The sequence below is a fragment of the Nyctibius grandis genome, chromosome 5 (genome assembly GCF_013368605.1).
Source record: "Nyctibius grandis isolate bNycGra1 chromosome 5, bNycGra1.pri, whole genome shotgun sequence".
Classification (NCBI taxonomy): domain Eukaryota; kingdom Metazoa; phylum Chordata; class Aves; order Nyctibiiformes; family Nyctibiidae; genus Nyctibius; species Nyctibius grandis.
In genome coordinates, this window is record NC_090662.1 from 1,879,953 (window position 1) to 1,901,871 (window position 21,919).

Here is a 21,919-nt window from a genome sequence, read left to right on the forward strand (position 1 = left end):
CCTCTTAGTATAAAATGAGAAGCCCAGCTCTTGTCAAAAATACTGAGGGAATGGATCAGTTCTTGGAACTGAAGTTGCAGCAGTATGGAGCATGGAGCTTGGCATTTAGGAGAGCCCCATGTAAAGGGAAGAGCTGTACTGAAGAGCAGGTGGGGCTCTGATAATTGTGACATTAAGGTCTGTATGCTAAATTAGTTTGATATAAATTAGGGGAAGAGGCTGAGAGGAGGCAACAACACTGAAGCAAACAGAGGGTGGAAGAAAAGGAGAAAGCAAAGGCAGTGAGTGTGGAATTTGTTGTCCTGGTAAAGTATTCAAGATGGTGTGTCATGCTTTACCTCACCTGTGATGTGCTCATGTCTCATCATCTAGGAAGCACTGGCCCACATGCCCATAAAAGTTTAGCTTAATAAACTTAAAAATAGATGTCAAGCTGATGTTGCTTCTTCAGATGCTTCTCTCTCACAGCCCATCTGGGCACCATTTTAAAACCAGGAAGAGCAGGCATGGTGGCCCAGAAGAATAGGCAGCACGGGGGATGAGAAGCCATAGAAATACACAGGCTAAAACATCTGTGCAGGATTACAGAATCACAGAATCACAGAATGTCAGGGATTGGAAAGGACCTCGAAAGATCATCTAGTCCAATCCCCCTGCCGGAGCAGGATTGCCTAGACCATATCACACAGGAACGCGTCCAGGCGGGTTTTGAATGTCTCCAGAGAAGGAGACTCCACAACCTCTCTGGGCAGCCTGTGCCAGTGAACTGTTCTTTCTTATCAATCAAAACTATTTGAGGACCTTAATCACCATTGAAAACACTCAAATAGCTTCCTTTTCTCCTTGCATTTAGAAGAGGCAAACCATAGCTTTGTTACCTGCTCCGGGTCCCTTTCTTAGTCTCAGATCAAAGTTACAGCTCAAGATTCATGTTAGCGTTCTGGCAGGGATTATGTAGGAAAGCAAAGGGTTTCATCTGCACCTGAATGTAAAATGTTTCCCAGCCATTTCCCCAGGAAAACTAGTCATTGGCTCTGTCAGCTCGTCCCGTTGCTCTTTCAGCACAGGAAAGTGTACCTGACTCTTGGGAACAATCCTCTGGAAGAAAATGGATAATGAAACCAAACTAGATGTACTGAGGCAGGTTGGAAACACCAACCTCAACACAAGAGAGAAGCTCCTGGCAGTTGTTCAAGGTGCTATAAAGAACTTTTCTATCAGGAATGAGGAAGTGTGGGTGAGCGGGGTGTTTCTGTGAGAAAGTAAAAGTAAATGGAGTAACTGCTAAAGGAGGGAAGCAATGGAGACCAAAGAGGCTAAGCTGTAGGGAAGGCAATAATGCAGCCATCCGAATGTACACAAGTGTGTTTTCCGAAACTCTCACGTGAAGCCACCTGAGATATGTAAGTAAATAACACATTTTTAGTTGTTCGTTGTTTTCTGATTTGCTGTTTGAGTTCCGTAGTTTCTCTTTGCTGGCACAGAGACCAAAGCCCAGTTTTAAAGAAAACCTAAGGTCTTTGTGTAATTCCACAACACTGAGGTTGGAATTCATCTTACCTGACTTCATCTGGCTCAAACTTAGGCATCTAGTCTGAGCTGGTCATCCAGATTTCTTCTATAATGAATAGAAGATGTGAGAGGGGGGCAGAGGAAGACGTTGCAAGTGGACAGTGTCCTGTTTGGAGATGGGCACCCAGGCACAGGGTGCCTCTTCCCAGACCTCTAATCTTCCTCTGTAGTCTAGTTTAAAATTAAAGCCTTAAGTCTGAGGTGGCCGTAGTTACGTTAGATCACTCCTTCATTTAGACATGAGAGACTGAAGACAGCTCTTGCCAAACCCTGCCCACGTTTCACTGTAGCCTCCAGTGCTCTCCTGATATGGCGTTCACTCCCAGGGCTGATTCTCTCCCTCCAGACCACACAGTCCCCCTGAACCGTGTTTGCAAGCCCCAGCTAGCCACGGCGTGCTGTCCCCTCCGTTCACCACGTCACATGCCTTTGTCAGTCTCCTTGCCCAAGAGACTGTATGCAAACAAGCAAGTGGACCCAGACATGAGTGAAACCCCAGGCTCAGCACTGCTCCAAGCAGTGATGCCCAGGTCCGTTTAGACGTGTTATCTCCATTTTGCAGTCAAGAAATGGAAGAACATGATAGCACGATGTGCTGCCAGTCCCGCAGGAGATGGAGGCATTAGGCTCTGTTTTGACCATAATCCCTTAAGCAGCAGGACTGGTTCTGTTGGTTTATTTTTTTACCCTGCATATGTTTTTTCCATGTTATCTGCATATGGCTGGTGACAGGCAGCTGAGGTGATGATGCAAAGGTGAAGGCAAACAGCAAAACTGAGGCAGGAATGGCTTGTCCTGGCAGCACTGCTGAAGTCTGTCAGGCTTTGACCCTACAGTGAACCAGAACCGAACCCACAGTCTGTAGGCATGGTTTCTTGTTATGTTTAATACAGTTTTGAGGTGTTGAGGTGTTGGAGCGAGTCCAGAGGAGGGCGACCAAGCTGGGGAAGGGTCTGGAGGGTCTGACCTATGAGGAACGTCTGAGGGAGCTGGGGTTGTTTAGCCTGGAGAAGAGGAGGCTCAGAGGTGACCTTATTGCAGTCTACAACTACCTGAAGGGAGGTTGTAGCGCAGTGGGAGTCGGTCTCTTCTCCTGGGCAACTAGTGATAGGACAAGAGGACACAGCCTCATGCTTGGCCAGGGGAGGTTCAGGTTGGACATTAGGAAGCATTTCTTCTCATCAAGGGTCATTAGCCATTGGAAGGGGCTGCCCAGGGAGGTGGTGAAGTCACCATCTCTGGAGGGGTTTAAGAAAAGCCTGGACATGGCCCTTAGTGCCATGGTCTAGTTGCCATGGTGGTGTCAGGGCAATGGTTGGACTCGATGATCCCAGAGGGCTCTTCCAACCTCATTGATTCTGTGATTCTGTGATTCTGTTTCAGTGTGGAGCACCCCGAAATCCATGTCCTCTTCCCACCCCTAACTACATGCTCTAGTTGACTCCACTGGGGTCAGGGAGTCAGCAGGGCTAAGGGATCAGCTTGTTGATCATGGGAAGCGGACCCAGTGGCTACGATTTAATTTCTGTTAAATCACTGGTGCACTCAGACCCACACAGTCATTGGCCCAAAGTTCAAAATCAACATCCCAGCACACTGAAGGTTACTGCCTGCCTTAGAGCTGTGACTCTCCAGCCCTCAGCAGACCTTCTTGATAATTTAAAAATTAAGCTTGTTACTTGTGTATTGATTAGCTGTGGAGTATTTTACCATTCCAAGTCATAGAATCATAGAATCATAGAATCACAGAATGGTTTGGGTCAGAAGGGACCTTAAAGATCATCTAGTTCCAAACCCCCTGCCACAGGCAGGGACACCTTCCACTAGACCAGGTTGCTCAAAGCCTCATCCAATCTGGCCTTAAACACTGCCAGGGAGGGGGCAGCCATAGCTTCACCCACACTTCATATCCTTGTTGCCATATGTATACGTTATTGAAGTTGTTACATGCCGAATGCAAGTCTGATGAGGTCGTGGTTACACCTCTGATGACCTTCAGGAGCAGCAGCATCTGCTTAATCTTCTGAACCATGGCATGGAGGAAGGATAAGAATATACTGTACAAGAAATTTTATTAACTATCTGGGGTAACAAGTCAGCTCGTTGTCTACTCTGTCCTTCTTACTTGCATACCTCTGCTTCTCCAAAAACATAGTTTAGAGAGAACCATCTACAGATAACAAGCTTGGAGCCCTTATATGGTTTCTTCTCAGCATCTCTCCAACCCTCAGGAGGCCTTTAGGAAAGGCACCGCTGCGGGTAGGCAACGCACCCAGCCAGGACGTTCTCCAGTCTTTCTCCAGCCCCCAGTGGCAAAGGGGTGTTGCTGCCATGATCCCCAGGCTCAGCTTTTCCCCCAGTCTTGCCAGAAAGTCAAACCAAAGCCTTCACAGTCTTGGCAACCTGCAGACAGGAGAAGACTTGCCAAGTAAAAACCAACCTGCTCATAAACATGTTTTTTTTCCACAGCTTTTAGTCCACTATTTTCTACAACTGGTTGTAGAGGTCAATGAGAATTTCCTTACATTAATTACGGAGGTTTTGTGCAAGCCTTCCCAGTGATGCAGCACCATTTGCTCTGCACAAGGCTCTTAAAGTCAAGATTTCCAGCTTACCATGGTTTACAGCTTTCGACAGCAAACAGAGGCAAGCTTAATTGTACAAATACCAGCTTTAAAGATGAAAATGCAGAAAGGATTTTCCCCTCTATGTGACACAGAATCACAGAATCAATCAGGTTGGAAGAGACCTCTGGGATCATCGAGTCCAACCATTGCCCTGACACCACCATGTCAACTAGACCAGGGCACTAAGTGCCATGTCCAGTCTTTTCTTAAACCCCTCCAGAGATGGTGACTCCACCACCTCCCTGGGCAGCCCATTCCAATGTCTAATAACCCTTTCTGAAAAGAAATTCTTCCTAATGTCCACCTGAACCACAACCTGCCTATAATTTGTTACGCTGTCTAGCAGCAGACAAATGACATCATGCATGATTTTTTTTTACCCTGCGGAAAGGAAAAAGGAAACAAGCCCCATGTGATAGACATTTATGTGCTCCTAGAAAGTGACAGTAGAAAGAGCCATACAAACCTTCCATCCTCCTTTTCATTATCAGAGAATTAAAAAAATGTGAGCAGAATTAATGTTGCTTTAAGAGTAATCCTCTGGGGACGTTAGTTGCAGGCAAAAGGGGTTGTGTCCAAGCCTTCAGCTGGAAATTTTACAGCCTTGTGTTTCTTCAGTGGCTGCGATCGTGATTATTTTTTCCAGTATAAGTAACTCTCATCTCCTAGAATCTGATTTAATGGCATAAAATAAAGGCTTGTGACAAAAATCTCCTCGTACTCTTTGAGAAAAGGCTGCAGTGCTTCTCACCAATGACCTTACAAACTGAGAACTGAAATTCCCAAAAGTCAGGAAACCCAGAAGTTAAGACCCAAAGCAATCCCGGAGCAGAAAACCCCTTTTGTGGTTTCATCAGTGTTTCCCCCTTCACCTCCATCACTCCGAATGGAAAAGGAGCTGAATTCCCCCCAAAATTCCAGTGGAGATCCCCTGCAAGTGCCTGAGCTGTGTAAGCCCCACCCTGCCTCTCTCCCAGCTCCTACTACATTCCTCAGCAGTAAAGTCACACTTCCCAAAACTCCAACATGGAGAAATTTCTCTCGTCAAGCTCAGGAGCAGCTTTCAGAAAGACAGGATCCTCTCTGGCCAGATGCTGCAAATACAACATGGGCTCATACCCATCATTGAGGTGTTCCTCTGGGCAGCAAAACCACTCCATTTCAACCAATTCTACCAATTTATATACAAAAAATGAAGTTTTCAATGTGCATCAACACGTAAAAGCTAGAGCAAGCGTAAATGCGGTGTGTTTTAGCTTTCATCAGAAAATGGCTTTGCCTACAATGCTAAGCACTGGATCTTCTTCTTCTTCTTCTTCTTCTTCTTCTTCTTCTTCTTCTTCTTCTTCTTCTTCTTCTTCTTCATCTTCTTCTTCATCTTCTTCTTCATCTTCTTCTTCGTCTTCTTCATCTTCTTCTTTGTCGTCTTCATCTTAATCTTTGTTGTCTTCATCATCAACTTCTTTGTCATCTTCATCTCATTGTCTTTGTCTTCATCTTAGTCTTCGTCTTCTTCATCTTTGTCTTTGTCTTCTTTGTCTTCGTCTTCTTTGTCTTCGTCTTCTTCATCTTCTTAATCTTCATATTCATATATTATTATTATTATTATTATTATTATTACTGTTCAACAGATTTAGCTTTTAAAACTAATCTGTAACACCCACAGAATAAGGTTTTTTGCATTTAGAGCCTCCTGGGTGGGAAGCAGTGTCAGGTCAACCCCATTTAGTCCCTGCAGGTACAGGTCACACCTACTTTTGCCTCTCAAAACCCTGCGCCTGCCTCGAGCATTTGCCGTGTGCTCCCAGCAGCGATAATTATTATCAGAGCACCAGAAAAACAGCTGCTTCTTTTGTTAGAGGCGCAATATTTTTGTAGCTCCCATAAGACAAAATGTTAGCACTGTGATTTCTTCCTGGGTAAGGAAAAAAAATCCATCCTTTTTTTTTTTCCAGGGCTCTATTTTGATTTTTCCAGGTGCCTTTAAGCACAGTGGGCAGCACCGCTTTGGGATGGCGTCTGGGGCAGCGACTGTTTGTTGCCTGAACTCAATAGCAGGTAAGATAAAATTAGAGCAGGGATGCTAACTTGATGGGAAATCATTCCAGCTTGCAAACCTGAGCTTTACAAATGGTTTGTAGCAACCTTTTGTACTTAGCATATGCAAACAGCAGGGATGAAGCATACGCCTAAATATTCCTGTGAGAAGAACATTTTACGATGAACTCACATCCTCGGTGGGTTATATGCACTCAGTGCAGGAACACATACGTCAGAGCAGATAAGAAATGAAATAATTCCTGGCTAAATCCCCAAAGAAAATCAGAAGCAGATTAATTGTTGCGTCTTGTACTATTTTACTGTATAAGGCACCGTTTCAGTTGCTCTTAGCTGAAAAGTGAGCCCAAAGGAACATTTTTGCCCAGGAAGGAGTTTGCTCCTCATCCCTGGTGCCGGCATCTTGAAACAAGCCATTTGTTTCTCTTTGAAGACGCTGAACTGATGTCTAGTCCTGGCCTAGAACCCAGCTTTTCTTACCACAAAATCTCCAGTTAAAGAGTCATAGTCAATAACACAACCCTTCCAGATGCTACATCCAAGCAGAAACAAGCAGAACTCCTCAACCTCTTCTGCTCAACCTTCCCAAAAACGATACAAGGCGAGACAATGGGTGATAGCTCAGCCCAAAGACTCTTTCCCAGATGTTCAAAGCAATTGAAAACAGACAACTCTTAAATTATTAGCTTGGATGCAGGATGACGAAACCCTTTGAAAATACAGAAGATGTGCTCAGCCCTTGGTTGTCTCCATGTCCCACTGCGAGGGATGCTTTAGGGTCGCATCCTTGTCTTGGTGCATGGGACAGGGACAAGGTGGGAAGGATCCTTTGATGCCATGTGTTGGAGGACAGGGCACAAAGGGCTCCCTGGGACAGGGATCAGTCAGGGCTCAGCAGGGCGATGCTAGAAATCAGCAGCCACAGTCATTCAATAGCGCTGATTTTTTGTAGAAATTGAAATTTTCCTATTGAAAATGTGCCACTCTTGGGCATCGCAGTTCTCCAGTTCGGCCAACATAAACTCTTGCACATAATTTTATCTTCTTCAAGATTAGTAGCTACAGAGCTCGTTTTCACAAAGATTGCAAAAATCCTCACCCAAAAACGGTTATGACACGATTGGGTTTGATATGGCTTTTGAAGGAATACTTGAAGAAGAAGAGTAAAATCTTCGCACACTGTATTTTCTTTACCAAATCCAGTATTACAGAATCACAGAATCACAGAATCAATCAGGTTGGAAGAGACCTCTGGGAGCATCGAGTCCAACCATTGCCCTGACACCACCATGTCAACTAGACCATGGCACTAAGTGCCATGTCCAGGCTTTTCTTAAACCCCTCCAGAGATGGTGACTCCACCACCTCCCTAGGCAGCCCCTTCCAATGGCTAATGACCCTTAGATTCTTCTGAGAAGAAATGCTTCCTAATGTCCAGCCTGAACCTCCCCTGGCCAAGCTTGAGGCTGTGTCCTCTTGTCCTATCGCTAGTTGCCCGTGAGAAGAGGCTGTTTCTCGCGTAAGCTCATTGTGAACTCTAACCTGCTGATTGATTGTCATAACGCTCATCATGTGAAATCCCAACCTGTCCAGAGTATATAGATTAAAGAGTGTGCTTAATCAAAAGCAATTTAAACACTGAGCCCTGGGAATCTGGGGCATCACTTAGCTGGTGTATAACTGGTGCAGCATTTTCATCTGCGTGGCCCTCGATGTTTCTAGTCGTGATCCTCAGGCGTATAAGCCTTTTTCTCAAGGTTTGTGGTCTCGTACGTTGCTCTTTCTAAAATACACTTTGGAGGGTCAAGTGGTTTGTCAACTGGTTGGGCCACCATCAGCGACTCTCTTCTGCTTCAGGGGAGGTCAATGCTCTCTCCTTGATGGGCAGAGGGAGTATTTACCGACTTCTCATGAAGAATTCCTAATTGGCCATGAAATGTTAGCCTCCAAATAACCCTTTTCCTTCCCTTTTGTAGCTATTGTGAAGCTATTTTCTGATACTCACTGCCAAGACAAGATGACTTGCAGTCAAGAGAAGAGGAACCGGAGACAGGCAAAGCCAGGAGGCCACGAGCAAGGAGCTGCAGGGTGGTTTTTGGAGGATTTGTTGCAAGCAGGCCCCGTGGGATCAGTGCAGTCCCAGGCGTGCTGCAGGTGGGAGCCCAACTGCAGGAGCTCTGCAGATCCTCCAGGACCTTCAATCATAGCTTGACTTCCAGTTTTGAGGCTTGCCTGGGGACCAGCAAGCTCCAGCACTGTGATATTTGTGTCCCCAAGGTCCCCCCGCAGGGCAGCGCACCCAGCCACATCCCCCCAGGCACTGGAGGGGAGCAATTGCATCCCCCCAGGGCACAGCATTTCCCCTGGGCACCGCATCTTCCCTGGGCAATGCGTCCCCATGCTGAGTACAGTGTCATCTCCTGCCAGGAATTGCATCATCTCCTGCCAGGAGTTGCATCCTTCCCCAGGAGGCTGCATCCCGCTGGTACCACTTCTCCTGCCCCGGATACCACGTCCTTCTGGGTATCACCCTGCCCTGCCCCAGCTGAGTACTGCAGTGACCCCCGGGTATCGCATCGCCCCAGGTACTGCTTTCTCTAGGGGTATCGCATCCCCCGCCCCGGGCATCACATCCCCTCTCCTCCACCCCCCAGGTATTGCATCCCCCCGGGCATTGAGTTCTCAAGGTGGATCAAGAACTGGCTGAAGGGCAGAGCTCAGAGGGTTGTGATCAGCGGTGCTCAGTCTAGTTGAAGGCCAGTAGCCAGTGGTGTTCCCCAGGGTCAGGACTGGGCCCAGTCCTGTTTAACTTACTCATCAATGACCTGGACGTAGGGACTGAGTGTACACTCAGCCAGTTTGCTGGTGACACCAAACTGGGAGGGGTGGCCGATACCCCAGCAGGCCATGCTGCCATTCAGCGAGACCTGGCCAGGCTGGAGAGCTGGGGGAGAGGGACCTCATGAAGTTCAACAACCGCAAGTGTAGGGTCCTGCACCTGGGGAGGAATAACCCCATGTACCAGGACAGGCTGGGGGCTGATCTACTGGAGAGCAGCGGAGAAGGGCCCGGGGGTTCTGGTGGACAACAAGTTCCCCATGAGCCAACAATGTGCCCTTGGGGCCAGGAAGGCCAATGGTGTCCTGGGGTGCATGAGGAAGAGTGTGGGCAGCCGGTCGAGGGAGGTTCTCCTGCCCCTCTACACGGCCCTGGTGAGGCCACATCTGGAGTAACTGTGTCCAGTTCTGGGCCCCCCACTTCAAGAAAGACAAGGAACTACTGGAGAGAGTCCAGCGGAGGGTACGGAGATGGTCAGAGGGCTGGAGCATCTCTCTTATGAGGAGAGGCTGAGGGAGCTGGGGCTGTTCAGCTGGAGAAGAGCAGACTGAGGGGGGATCTTATCAATGCTCACAGATACCTCAGGGGCGGGTGTCAAAGGGAGGGGACCAGACTCTTCTCAGTGGTGCCCAGTGACAGGACAAGGGGCAACGGGCACAAGCTGAAACATGGGAAGTTCCATCTGAATATGAGGAGGAACGTCTTTGCTGTGAGGGTGCCAGAGCCCTGGCACAGGCTGCCCAGGGAGGGGGGAGTCTCCTTCTCTGGAGATATTCAAAACCTGCCTGGACACGACCCTGTGCGACGTGCTCTGGGTGACCCTGCTTGGGCAGGGGTTGGGCTGGGTGATCTCCAGAGGCCCCTTCCCACCCCAGCCACCCCGTGACTCTGTGGCTGCACCCCCTCGGGTACCGACACCCCCCTCCCAGCTCCCCATCCCCGCGGGGCGCTCCGGGCCCCCCCGATCGCTCCGGCTCGAAAGCGAAAGCGAAAGGGGAAGGGAGGGGAAGGCGGGTTGGGCCACGCCGGGCATGGCCGGCGGCGGGCGGCGGGGCGGCGCGGCGGAGCCCTCGCGGGAGCCCTGAGCCCGCCCGGCTCGGCCCGGCCCGGCCCCGCCGCCGCCGTCCCATGGCGCGGCCGCTGCTGCCGCTGCTCTGCGGTACCGTCGCTCTCCTGCTGCCCTGGGCCACCGCCGACACCGGTAAGCGGGGCTCCCCCGGGCTCCCCGGCCCGCCGCGGGCGTGCCCATGCCCTCCCCGGGGTGCCCACGCTGCTCCCCGGGGTGCCCAACGCCATCCCCGGGGTGCCCACGGTGCTCCCCGGGGTGCCCACGCCATCCCTGGGCTGCTCGCTCAGCTTCCTGGGGTGCCCAGGCTACCCCTCGGGGTGCCCGGTCTCCTCCCTGGGGTGCCCATGCTGCTCCCTGCATGCCCCCACCTCTCTCTAGGTGCCCTATGCACCCCCTTGGGGCACCCACGCTGCACCCCGGGTTGCCCACGCAGCTCCCTGCATGCTCACACCTCTCTCTATGTGCCCATGCACCCCCTTGGGGCACCCACGCTGCACCCTGGGGTGCCCATGCCACTCCCTGCATGCTCACACCTCTCTCTAGGTGCCCCATGCACCCCTCCAAGGTGCCCACGCTGCCTCCCAGGGTGCCCACGCTGCACCCTGCATGCCCCCACTTCTCTCTAGGTGCCCTATGCACCCCCTTGGGGCACCCACACTGCACCCTGGGGTGCCCATGCTGCTCCTTGCATGCTCACACCTCTCTCTAGGTGCCCCATGCACCCCTCCAAGGTGCCCACGCTGCACCCCAGGGTGCCCGTGCCACTCCCTGCATGCTCACACCCCTCTCTAGGTGCCCCATGTACCCCCTTGGAGCACCCACATTGCACCCCGGGGTGCCCACGCTGCACCCTGCATGCTCACACCCCTCTCTAGGTGCCCCATGTACCCCCTTGGGGTACCCACACTGCACCCCGGGGTGCCCACGCAGCTCCCTGCATGCCCAAATCTCTTTCTAGGTGCCCTATGCACCCCCTTGGGGCACCCACACTGCACCCCAGGGTGCCCACACTGCTCTCTGCATGCCCCCACCTCTCTCTAGGTGCCCTATGCACCCCCTTGGGGTACCCACGCTGCACCCCAGGGTGCCCACGCCACTCCCTGCATGCTCCCACCTCTCTCTAGGTGCCCCATGCACCCCTCCAAGGTGCCCACGCTGCACCCCAGGGTGCCCACGCCACTCCCTGCATGCTCACACCTCTCTCTAGGTGCCCCATGCACCCCTCCAAGGTGCCCACGCTGCCTCCCGGGGTGCCCGCACTGCACCCTGCATGTTCACACCTGTCTCTAGGTGCCCCATGCACCCCCTTGGGGCACCCACACTGCACCCCAGGTGCCCACGCAGCTCCCTGCATGCTCACACCTCTCTCTAGGTGCCCTATGCACCCTCTTGGGGCACCCACGCTGCACCCCGGGGTGCCCATGCTGCTCCCTGCATGCCCCCACTTCTCTCTAGGTGCTCTATGCACCCCCCTGGGGTACCCACGCTGCACCCCGGGGTGCCCACGCTGCTCCCTGCATGCTCACACCCCTCTCTAGGTGCCCCATGCACCCCCCTGGGGTACCCACGCTGCACCCTGGGGTACCCACGCTGCACCCTGAGGTGCTCACGCTGCACCCCGGGGTGCCCACGCTGCACCCTGCATGCCCCCACCTCTCTCTAGGTGCCCCATGCACCCCTTTGGGGCACCCACGCTGCACGCTGGGGTGCCCACGCTGCTCCCTGCATGCCCCCACCTCTCTCTAGGTGCCCCATGCACCCCCTTGGGGCACCCACACTGCACCCCAGGGTGCCCACGCAGCTCCCTGCATGCCCCCACCTCTCTCTAGGTGCTCCATGCACTCCCCTGGGGTACCCACGCTGCATCCCAGGGTGCCCACGCTCCCCCAGGAGGTGTCCAGGCTGCACCCCGTGGTGCCCAGGCTCCCCCTGTGGCACCCACGCTGCTCCCCAGGGTTCCCAGGCTGCACCCCGTGGTGCCCAGGCTCCCCCTGGGGCACCCACGCTGCTCCCCAGGGTGCCCAGGCTGCACCCCCGCGTTCCCCTCGCACCCCTCAGGTGCCCACCTCCCTCCCCGGGTGCCCACGCCACCTCTCCACCAGTGTCCGGGGAGGCTGAGGGTGATTTTTAGGGTCCGTGAGATGGACCCACAGGAGCTGCATCACCGCAGGGTTTCACCCCAGGTGGGGTCTGTGGTTTGCCACGTCTCAGGGCAGACAGCAGAGGAGCTGGTGATGCCGACAGCCCCGGGGAGCTGCTTGGAGGTGGCAGCAAGATCATTAGGAAATATTTAATTAACTGAAAATGTGGGAATTGTGAAGGATTTGCGTGGAAGAGCAGGAAAGGGACTGCAAAGGTTCGGGACGGCTTTGAGGATCTCCCTTCTGGCTCCTGCCTCCTGCTGAAGCTGCAACACCCTAGAAAATGAATTTATTCCTATTTATAAAGAGCCGGCGGGTGCAGCCAGGGCTGTAAAATGACTCCAGCAGCAAAAATAAGGCAGAAGAGCTGCGTGTGCCTCAGGAACAGGCTGAAAATAGCTCTCCCTGAAGGCAATCCCCTCTGACACCCCATCCCGGACCTGCAGACGATGTCCCTGGTAGCGGTGATGTAATCAAGACCATCGTTTGGGGCAGAAAATGTGGTTATCTGGGGTGTTAAGAGAACAAGAATAATATTTATTGATTTAATTCAGTCGATGGATAATTCGGGAGGTGCCGCAGCCCCTCTGTGCCGGCCGTGCTGATGCATCCCATGATGACGTCCCCTCCTGCTTCCCATCCCTGGTCAGTTGTAAATATTTGAGATCGCTGGTGGAGAAAGCCCAAATTAATAATAATACAAATTAATAATTAATTAATAATACAAAAAAAACCCTGAATATTGTCCATGTGTTTCAACCTTGAAATTTAATTAATCAGCGGGATGCAGTGAATTCAGATGGAAATAAGGCAGCTGGAGGGATTTTCCCAGGAAGGCTGGTACCCGGCACCACGGCTCGTTTGGGAGGTCGGTTAATGACCTCCTCGAGTGCTATGGCTGATGCATCGATGGGAAAATTCAACCAGCGAAGCTCAGAGGAGCGGGGACGAGCGGAGAGATGCTTGTGGCCATCCTGGGAGAGTCTTGTGAGCTTTTCCTTCAGTTAAACAGGAAAATAGAATCATAGAATCACAGACTGGTTTGGGTTGGAAGGGACCTTAAAGATCATCTAGTTCCAACCCCCTGCCATGGACAGGGACACCTTCCACCAGACCAGGTTGCTCCAAGCCCCATCCAACCTGGCCTTGAACACTGCCAGGGAGGGGGCAGCCACAGCTTCTCTGGGCAACCTGGGCCAGGGTCTCACCACCCTCACACCAAAGAATTTCTTCCTCAGATCTCATCTCAATCTCCAACCGTTCCCCCTCGTCCTGTCACTCCATGCCCTTGTAAAAAGCCCCCCTCCAGCTTTCCTGTAGCCCCTTCAGGTACTGGAAGGTGCTGGAAGGTCTCCCCGGAGCCTTCTCTTCTCCAGGCTGAACAGCCCCAGCTCTCTCAGCCTGTCTCCAGAGCAGAGGGGCTCCAGCCCTCGGAGCATCTCCGTGGCCTCCTCTGGACTCGCTCCAACAGCTCCGTGTCCTTCTTCTGTTGGGGGCCCCAGCTCTGGACATTGTACTCCAGGTGCTGTAGAAATAGAAGACAGAAGTCGTTTTGTTCTGTGTGCAAGTCCCCAGCGGTGCCCAGATCCAGGGAATTTTATCAATCATCTGCTTGAATAAAAAAAGCAACTAAGAGAGGGAGAGGCTTGTCGTTTCTGCAGATCTTGCTTGGAAGCAAGAGCTTTATCACGGTCACAGCTCTCCCCATCCATCCTTTTTTTACACCATTTCCAATTCGCTGTCGAGGTATAAAAGCAAGCTGAAATCTTGGCCATGTGTCTCCAGGGCTGTAGCAGCGCTGGAAACTTGAGTCTCCAAAGATTTCCTCCCCTTCCACCCTTGACATGTGTTTCATCTCATCAAACGAACTGAAATCCGTGCAGCGACGGTGTGAGACGCCGGGGTCACGATCCTGGAGCATGGAGCTGCTGGGATTTTGCCATCGAAGGACTTGGGCGTTTGTTGGAAGAAGAGTTTATTTTACAGTCAAACCAACTGGGAAAAAAAAGTGCTTCGGTGGGAGTAGGATGAGGAGATGAGGTTTAAAAGCTCGAAAGCATAAGCAGGACTCAAAGGTTTCTCTTTTTTTTGGATGTTTTTGATACTTCTGGCTGGATTTCCTGCTGCGCTGCCTTCACAGACTTGGCCGTGGGTTGTCTTGGCGCTGGAAGGGCTTTTCATTCATTTTCTGGCACGGCTTCAGGTCTGGTGACGTGGGAGGGCGTTGCGAAACAGCCCGTGGCGTTTCCTCGAAACGCTCCCAGAAACATCGCCGAGAGGAGGCTGAGAACCGACGTGCTCAGCACACGCGTGACCGCCGCATCGCTTGTGCTCTCTGGGCACAACGGCTGCAGCTCTTTGGGGTGTCCCGATGCCAGGGGACATGGCATGGACCCACCTGAGCACTGAAACGGAGCAGATCCCCCTTGGGATGTTCTGGGGATACATAAAAATTGGGGCAGGAGATTGCAGGTGTTGGCCTCTTCTCCCAGGGAACAAGCGATAGGAGGAGAGGAAATGGCCTCAAGTTGTGCCAGGGGAGGTTTAGATTGGAGATCAGGGACAATTTCTTCATGGAAAGGGTTGTCAAGCGCTGGCACAGGCTGCCCAGGGCAGTGGTGGAGTCCCCATCCCTGGAGGGATTTAAAAGCCATGTAGATGTGGTGCTGAGGGACATGGGTTAGTGGTGGCCTTGGCAGTGCTGCGTTAACGATTGGACTCGATGATCTCAAAGGTCCTTTCCAACCCAAACGATTCTGTGATTCGATGATTCTATCACCTCTCCGCAGTGGCTCATGTCAGGGGACAGGAGCTGGCAGTGGCCAGGGTCATGCATGAGCTGTTCCCACGCTGTGGCAGGGGTCCAGGCGCGGGCACGATCTCGGGGCAACCATGAAACTTTCTCCATTGCACCAGAAAAAGAAGTGAAATTGTAACATCCTCTTGTGAAACCGACCTCAAATCAAGGCCAAAGGGGAAGCACGAGACCTTCTGGGAATAAGAAAAGCCGTAACCCAGAGCCCATCACTGCCCGGGCACGTGATGCTCAGATTTCAGCCACCTCCGGGGCCACGGGCTGCAGCCTCCGGCGGGGAAAAAACCCTGGGAAGTGGCTGGGGGACTCAGGCAGCACCTGAAAATTTTCATAGAATCACAGACTGGTTTGGGTTGGAAGGGACCTTAAAGCCCATCCAGTTCCAACCCCCCTGCCACAGGCAGGGACACCTTCCACTAGACCAGGTTGCTCCCAGCCCCATCCAACCTGGCCTTGAACACTGCCAGGGAGGGGGCAGCCACAGCTGCTCTGGGCAACCTGGGCCAGGGTCTCACCACCCTCACAGCAAAGAATTTCTTCCTCAGATCTCATCTCAATCTCCCCTCTTTCAGTTTAATACCGTTCCCCCTCATCCTATCACTCCATGCCCTTGTAAAAAGCCCCTCTCCAGCTTTCCTGTAGCCCCTTCAGGCACTGGAAGGTGCTAGAAGGTCTCCCCGGAGCCTTCTCTTCTCCAGGCTGAACAGCCCCAGCTCTCTCAGCCTGTCTCCAGAGCAGAGGGGCTCCAGCCCTCTGAGCATCTCCGTGGCCTCCTCTGGACTCGCTCCAACAGCTCCGTGTCCTTCTTCTGTTGGGGCCCCAGAGCTGGACGCAGCACTGCAGGGGGGGTCTCATGAGTTGCAAAATGAGTGGAGAAAAAAGCGGGTGGTGAGCGCAGCTGAAGTGCAGCAGCTGTTGGTGGGATGCAGCCAGGGCTGTCGGCCCAGGATGGTCGCTGCAAGGGGATGAAATTCTGTGAGAAGTCTTCAGTGACCGGAGGAGCTGCTACAAGTGACCGCAAACATGCCAGAAACGGAGCTTTCCCCTTCTCCATCCCTCGTGCACAGCCACAGCCATCTCACCGCCAGCTTTTTCCAGGCTGGATGAGGCTCTCCCCGCCCCGGGGTAGCACCAGAATCAGAATCAGAATCACTGAGGTTGGAAGAGCCCTCTGGGCTCATCGAGTCCAACCATTGCCCTGACACCACCATGGCAACTAGACCAGGGCACTAAGTGCCATGTCCAGGCTTTTCTTAAACCCCTCCAGAGATGGTGACTCCACCACCTCCCTGGGCAGCCCCTTCCAATGGCTAATGACCCTTGCCGAGAAGAAACGCTTCCTAATGTCTATCCAATACCCTGTTCCCACCCCCTGGCAGGATTTGACCCCCTCGGGTGCCGTTCAGCACAGCGAGCCGGGGCCAGAGGGTGCCTAATCTCCTTGTTGTGATCTTCATCTCTTTTTTTTTTTTGTCCCCCACCCAGTGCCACCGCGATGCAGCCACCCCAAGGACGTGGCCAACGCGCGCATCGACGTGGGCAACAACACGGTGCTCAACGCCCGCCTGCGCTACACCTGCAACCCGGGCTACAAGCGGAAAGCCGGTACCTCCAGCCTCATCCAGTGCGTCCTCCATGATGGCTCCACCGAGCCCGACTGGACCCACACCACGCTCCAGTGCATCCGTAAGCCCTCGCTCGGCGGCCGGGACGCGATGGGTACTGGGGAGGATGTGGGTTGGTGTGGGAGCTGTCTTTGATGGTGTCTCCGTGTTGTGTCTTCTCGAAGGGGACCCGGCTCTTCCTCCGCAATCCCCCAGCCCTGAGCTCCCGACCATGCCGCACGCCGAGAGGACGACCCAAAGGGGTGAGGAAGGGGCAAACGCAGCCCACGGGGGTTGGTTTGGGGCCACCGTGACTGTGGTCATGGCAAAACCACAACCACCATGGTGTGGAAAGCGAACTAAGGCCAACCGTGTCCTGGGCTGCATCCCCAGCAGCGTGGCCAGCAGGTCAGGGAGGGGATTCTGCCCCTCTGCTCCGCTCTCGGGAGACCCCCCTGCAGGGCTGCGTCCAGCTCTGGGGCCCAACAGAAGAAGGACACGGAGCTGTTGGAGCGAGTCCAGAGGAGGCCACGAAGATGCTCAGAGGGCTGGAGCCCCTCTGCTCTGGAGACAGGCTGAGAGCGCTGGGGCTGTTCAGCCTGGAGAAGAGAAGGCTCTGGGGAGACCTTCTAGCACCTTCCAGTACCTGAAGGGGCTACAGGAAAGCTGGAGAGGGGCTTTTTACAAGGGCATGGAGTGACAGGACGAGAGGGAACGGTTTTAAACTGAGAGAGGGGAGATTGAGATGAGATCTTAGGAAGAAATTCTTGCCTGTGAGGGAGGTGAGACCCTGGCCCAGGTTGCCCAGAGAAGCTGTGGCTGCCCCCTCCCTGGCAGTGTTCAAGGCCACGTTGGATGGGGCTTGGAGCAACCTGGTCTGGTGGAAGGTGTCCCTGCCTGTGGCAGGGGGTTGGAACTGGATGGGCTTTAAGGTCCCTTCGAACCCAAACCAGTCTGTGATTCTGTGATTCTATTTCAATTGTGTGATTGAATTAATTTAATTGTGTGAAATTATGCCATTTCGTAGCTGCCGGATGGGCTGTAGGGTCCCTGCTGCCCCCTGCCTGGAGCGTGCCTGACCGCAGCCTTAAATTAAAAGGTTTTACACCCTTTCCCCCAGCAGGAACCACTGATGCCAGCCCGACCTCCAGCCCATCTCCAGCAGCAACACCCGGTGTGCCAGCAGCTGCCAGCCAGTCACCCGTGCCACCAGCGACCGATGGGCTGTCACTGGAGACATCCACGCTGCCAGAGATGCCCCCACCATTGGAGACATCCACACTGGGAGTGGGGACAACCCCGCTGCCCGCTGCCCCCTCGGACCACTCTGCAGGTTAGGCCGCGATAACCCACCCATGGGCTGTTTCACCCAGCAAAGGCTCTTTTACTTCTTCAATTCAAAGAAGAATTTCTTCTCAGCAAGGGTCATTAGCCATTGGAAGGGGCTGCCCAGGGAGGTGGTGGAGTCACCATCTCTGGAGGTGTTTAAGAAAAGCCTGGACATGGCACTTAGTGCCATGGTCTAGTTGACAGGGTGGTGTCAGGGCAACGGTTGGACTCGATGATCCCTGAGGTCTCTTCCAACCTGATTGATTCTGTGATTCTGTAATGCTTTTTTCCCCTTCTTTCCAACCCCTTTTTAGTGAGGGTCCTCCCCCTTTCCTGGCTTTGCAGCTAAAAAACATCTCCATTTCTCTCTTTTTTTCCAGTTTCCATCCAGACCCTGGCCTCTTCCATCGGTAAGCCGGGCAAAAAAGCTTCTTTGGGCAAGCAGGGGCTTATTTTCTTTATTTTTTTACCCTAAAAGCCCTCCTGGGGACTGTGGGAGGTTTATGCTGTGGTCGAGGGTAATACCTCCGAGGGAGGACATGGAGCTGTTGGAGTGAGTCCAGAGGAGGCCACGAAGATGCTCCGAGGGCTGGAGTCCCTCTGCTCTGGAGACAGGCTGAGAGAGTTGGGGCTGTTCAGCCTGGAGGAGAGAAGGCTCCGGGGAGACCTTCTAGCACCTTCCAGTGCCTGAAGGGGCTACAGGAAAGCTGGAGAGGGGCTTTTTACAAGGGCATGGAGTGACAGGACGAGGGGGAACGGTTTTAAACTGAAAGAGGGGAGATTGAGATGAGATCTGAGGAAGAAATTCTTTGCTGTGAGGGTGGAGAGACCCTGGCCCAGGTTGCCCAGAGACGCTGTGGCTGCCCCCTCCCTGGCAGTGTTCAAGGCCAGGTTGGATGGGGCTTGGAGCAACCTGGTGGAAGGTGTCCCTGCCCGTGGCAGGGGGTTGGAACTAGATGATCTTTAAGGTCCCTTCCAACCCAAACCATCCTGTGATTCTGTGATAAAGTGTTTGGCTCTTTGTGGGGTGTTTGGTTTGAGCCGGGCTGTGCCCTCGGCCGCGTGTCGGTAGATGCTCATCAGCTACCACGTCTCTCCCGCAGGGCTCCCGGTGCTGGTGGTCGCCGGCGTCTTGGCCTTCTGCTGCTGGAGGATGAAAAGGTAAGTGTGCCGAGCCCCGTGAGGTCTTTCCACCCCAGTGATGAGTTGTCCTCGGTCTCTGTGCTTTCCTGAAAGCTGGGGAAAGGCCTTGGGGTGCCGGTGACGCTCCTCTCCCCTCCGCAGGCACGTGAGGCAGGACTACACGGCGGCGGAGACGGGCATCCCCATGACAGCTCCTGCTGCCAAGGACGAGATGTTGCTGCCCAACGTCTTCCCCACGGGCTGAGCACCCACCGACGGGCAACTCGGTGCACCTGCCAGCCCAGAGGATGCTCGGGGCTCGGATGGAAAGCTGGATGCTTCTCCAGGTGGTGACAGTGCGTGGCAGAGCACGTCCCGGTCCCCAGCCGCCCTCTGCACGGAGCTTCCTCGCCCCACGGACACGCGGCTGCTCTTCCCGCCCTGGACGAGTGATTTTCATGGACGAGACCACTCCAACGCCCAAAGGTGTGTGGGTATCCCATCGTGTGGCTGAACGGGCTGTCATGGAGGTGGTGGGTGTCCTACCAAAATTCGGAGGAGGAGGTGGTCCTGTGGGTGCTGGTGGTCAGCAGGGAGCAGGCTGGGGGCTGCCCGCCCCAGCGGAGGGTGTTTGGGGTGCAAGGGATGGGATTTGGGTGCCAGGGTTGAAGCTGGGCTGCCCTGCCCTAAGCAGCGCCTGTTCCCTGACCAGGAGCAAGGTCAGAGTTGGGCCAGCTGGACACCAGCCCTGTCCCTAGAGCCGCTTTGCCCCAGAATTGCCCCCAAAACCAGAAAGCAGCGCTGCTCATGGCAGACAGGATCACAGAGTCGTTTGGGTTGGAAAGGACCTTTAAGATCATTGAGTCCAACCGCTAACCCAGCACTGCCAAGGCCACCACTAACCCATGTCCCTCAGCACCACATCTACACGGCTTTTAAATCCCCCCAGGGATGGGGACTCCACCACTGCCCTGGGCAGCCTGTTCCAGTGCTTGACAACCCTTACCATGAAGAAATTGTTCCTGATCTCCAATCTAAACCTCCCGTGGTGCAACTTGAGGCTGTTTCCTCTCGTTCTATCGCTTGTTACCTGGGAGAAGAGACCAACCCCACCTCGCTACACCCTCCTTTCAGGCAGTTGTAGAGAGTGAGAAGGTCTCCCCTCAGCCTCCTTTTCTCCAGGCTAAACCCCCCCAGGTCCCTCAGCCGCTCCTCATCACACTTGTGCTCCAGACCCTTCACCAGCTCCGTTGCCCTTCTCTGGACTCGCTCCAGCACCTCAAGGTCTTTCTTGTAGTGAGGGGCCCAAAGCTGCACCCAGGATTCGAGGTGCGGCCTCACCAGTGCCGAGTCCAGGGGGACGATCCCTGCCCTAGTCCTGCTGGCCACACTAGTGCTGATACAAGCCAGGATGCTGGTGGCCTTGGCCACCTGGGCACACTGCTGGCTCATATTCAGCTGCCATCAACCAACACCCCCAGGTCCTTTTTTGCCACTTGCTGACAGGAAACCCTCCTCACCATCACCGTCCCTCCCAGGAAGCTTCACACGGACATTTTATATCACCCCAACTAAACAAAAACAAGGCAGCGAGGGAGGCACCCAGCTGAGCATCCGTCCGCTGCGTCCTCACCCCCTCCCTGCTCTCTTTCAGCCGTTCGCCGGTGAGGCCACAGCCGCAGCGGAAGGTGCCGGCGCCGTCCCGCCGTGGTTGCAGGGGTCGGCCCTCGGACGCAGCTCAGGGATCCTTCGGAGGCACTGTCGGCGCTGACCCCGGGTGCCCGCTGGCTCCGGCCACTCGCAGGGGACCACGAGCAGGAGCGATTTCACCACAGACACTACCAAGACCGAAAGCAATAACACGCCCTAGGAAATATTTTCCTTTGCATCTTTTCCCCGCGTCCATCCCCAGTTGTTATCCACTTGTTTCCCCCTTGCAGCTTCCTACTGACACCGTTTTTATGTATATCCGTGTATATATTGTATATAAAACAATGCACACACAGCAGTTGATTCTTCTTAGCAGCTGTGATGGTGGGGAGGACACCGGGGACAGATGGGAGCTGGGTTGGGGTGAAATCCATCTGTGCAGCACCAAGGGCTCGCCGAGCACTGGTTGTGCCATGCTCTGGAGGCCAAGGGTGAAGCCAAGGCAGCAGCTGCCATCGCTCCTTTGGCTCAGCTGGATGGCAAAAGGATTTTCAGGAGTCAGCTGGAAAGCAGTAGGTATCTAAGGACTTAATTTTCACGTCTTTTCCTCGCTGCTGTGTCTTGTCCTCCTGTTTCTGCCGCTGCTCTGGACCGTCGGAGCTGGAAGGAACGTTGACCTACGAGGAACGGCTGAGGGAGCTGGGGGTGTTTAGCCTGGAGAAGAGGAGGCTCAGAGGTGACCTTAGTGCAGTCTTCAACTACCTGAAGGGAGGTTGTAGTGAAGTGGGAGTCGGCCTCTTCTCCCAGGCAACCAGCGATAGGACAAGAGGACACAGCCTCAAGCTTCGCCAGGGGAGGTTCAGGTTGGACATTAGAAAGAATTTCTTCTCAGCAAGGGTCATTAGCCATTGGAAGGGGCTGCCCAGGGAGGTGGTGGAGTCACCATCTCTGGAGGGGTTTAAGAAAAGCCTGGCCATGGCACTTAGTGCCCTGGTCTAGTTGCCATGGTGGTGTCAGGTCAATGGTTGGACTCGATGATCCCAGAGGGCTCTTCCAACCTGGTTGATTCGGTGATTCTGTGGATGTGTGACAGA

At 53.9% G+C, this 21,919-nt stretch overlaps 1 protein-coding gene across 2 annotated transcripts; it reads left to right on the top strand.

Annotated features, from left to right (window-relative positions):
- The first annotated feature begins 10,211 nt into the window (after positions 1-10,211).
- Positions 10,212-21,213, top strand: LOC137663867 (interleukin-15 receptor subunit alpha-like). Of its 2 annotated transcripts, none has more exons than XM_068401490.1 (8): positions 10,212-10,296; positions 16,606-16,806; positions 16,910-16,987; positions 17,845-18,057; positions 18,434-18,463; positions 19,157-19,214; positions 19,338-19,661; positions 20,830-21,213. In XM_068401490.1, exons 1-7 carry the CDS (start codon positions 10,224-10,226, stop codon positions 19,438-19,440), a joined length of 756 nt encoding a protein of 251 aa, XP_068257591.1. In that variant the 5' UTR covers positions 10,212-10,223; the 3' UTR covers positions 19,441-19,661; positions 20,830-21,213. The 2 variants fall into 2 exon arrangements, with proteins under 2 accessions (XP_068257591.1, XP_068257592.1); XM_068401491.1 differs by having other exon boundaries at positions 17,848-18,057.
- Positions 21,214-21,919: the final 706 nt, after the last annotated feature.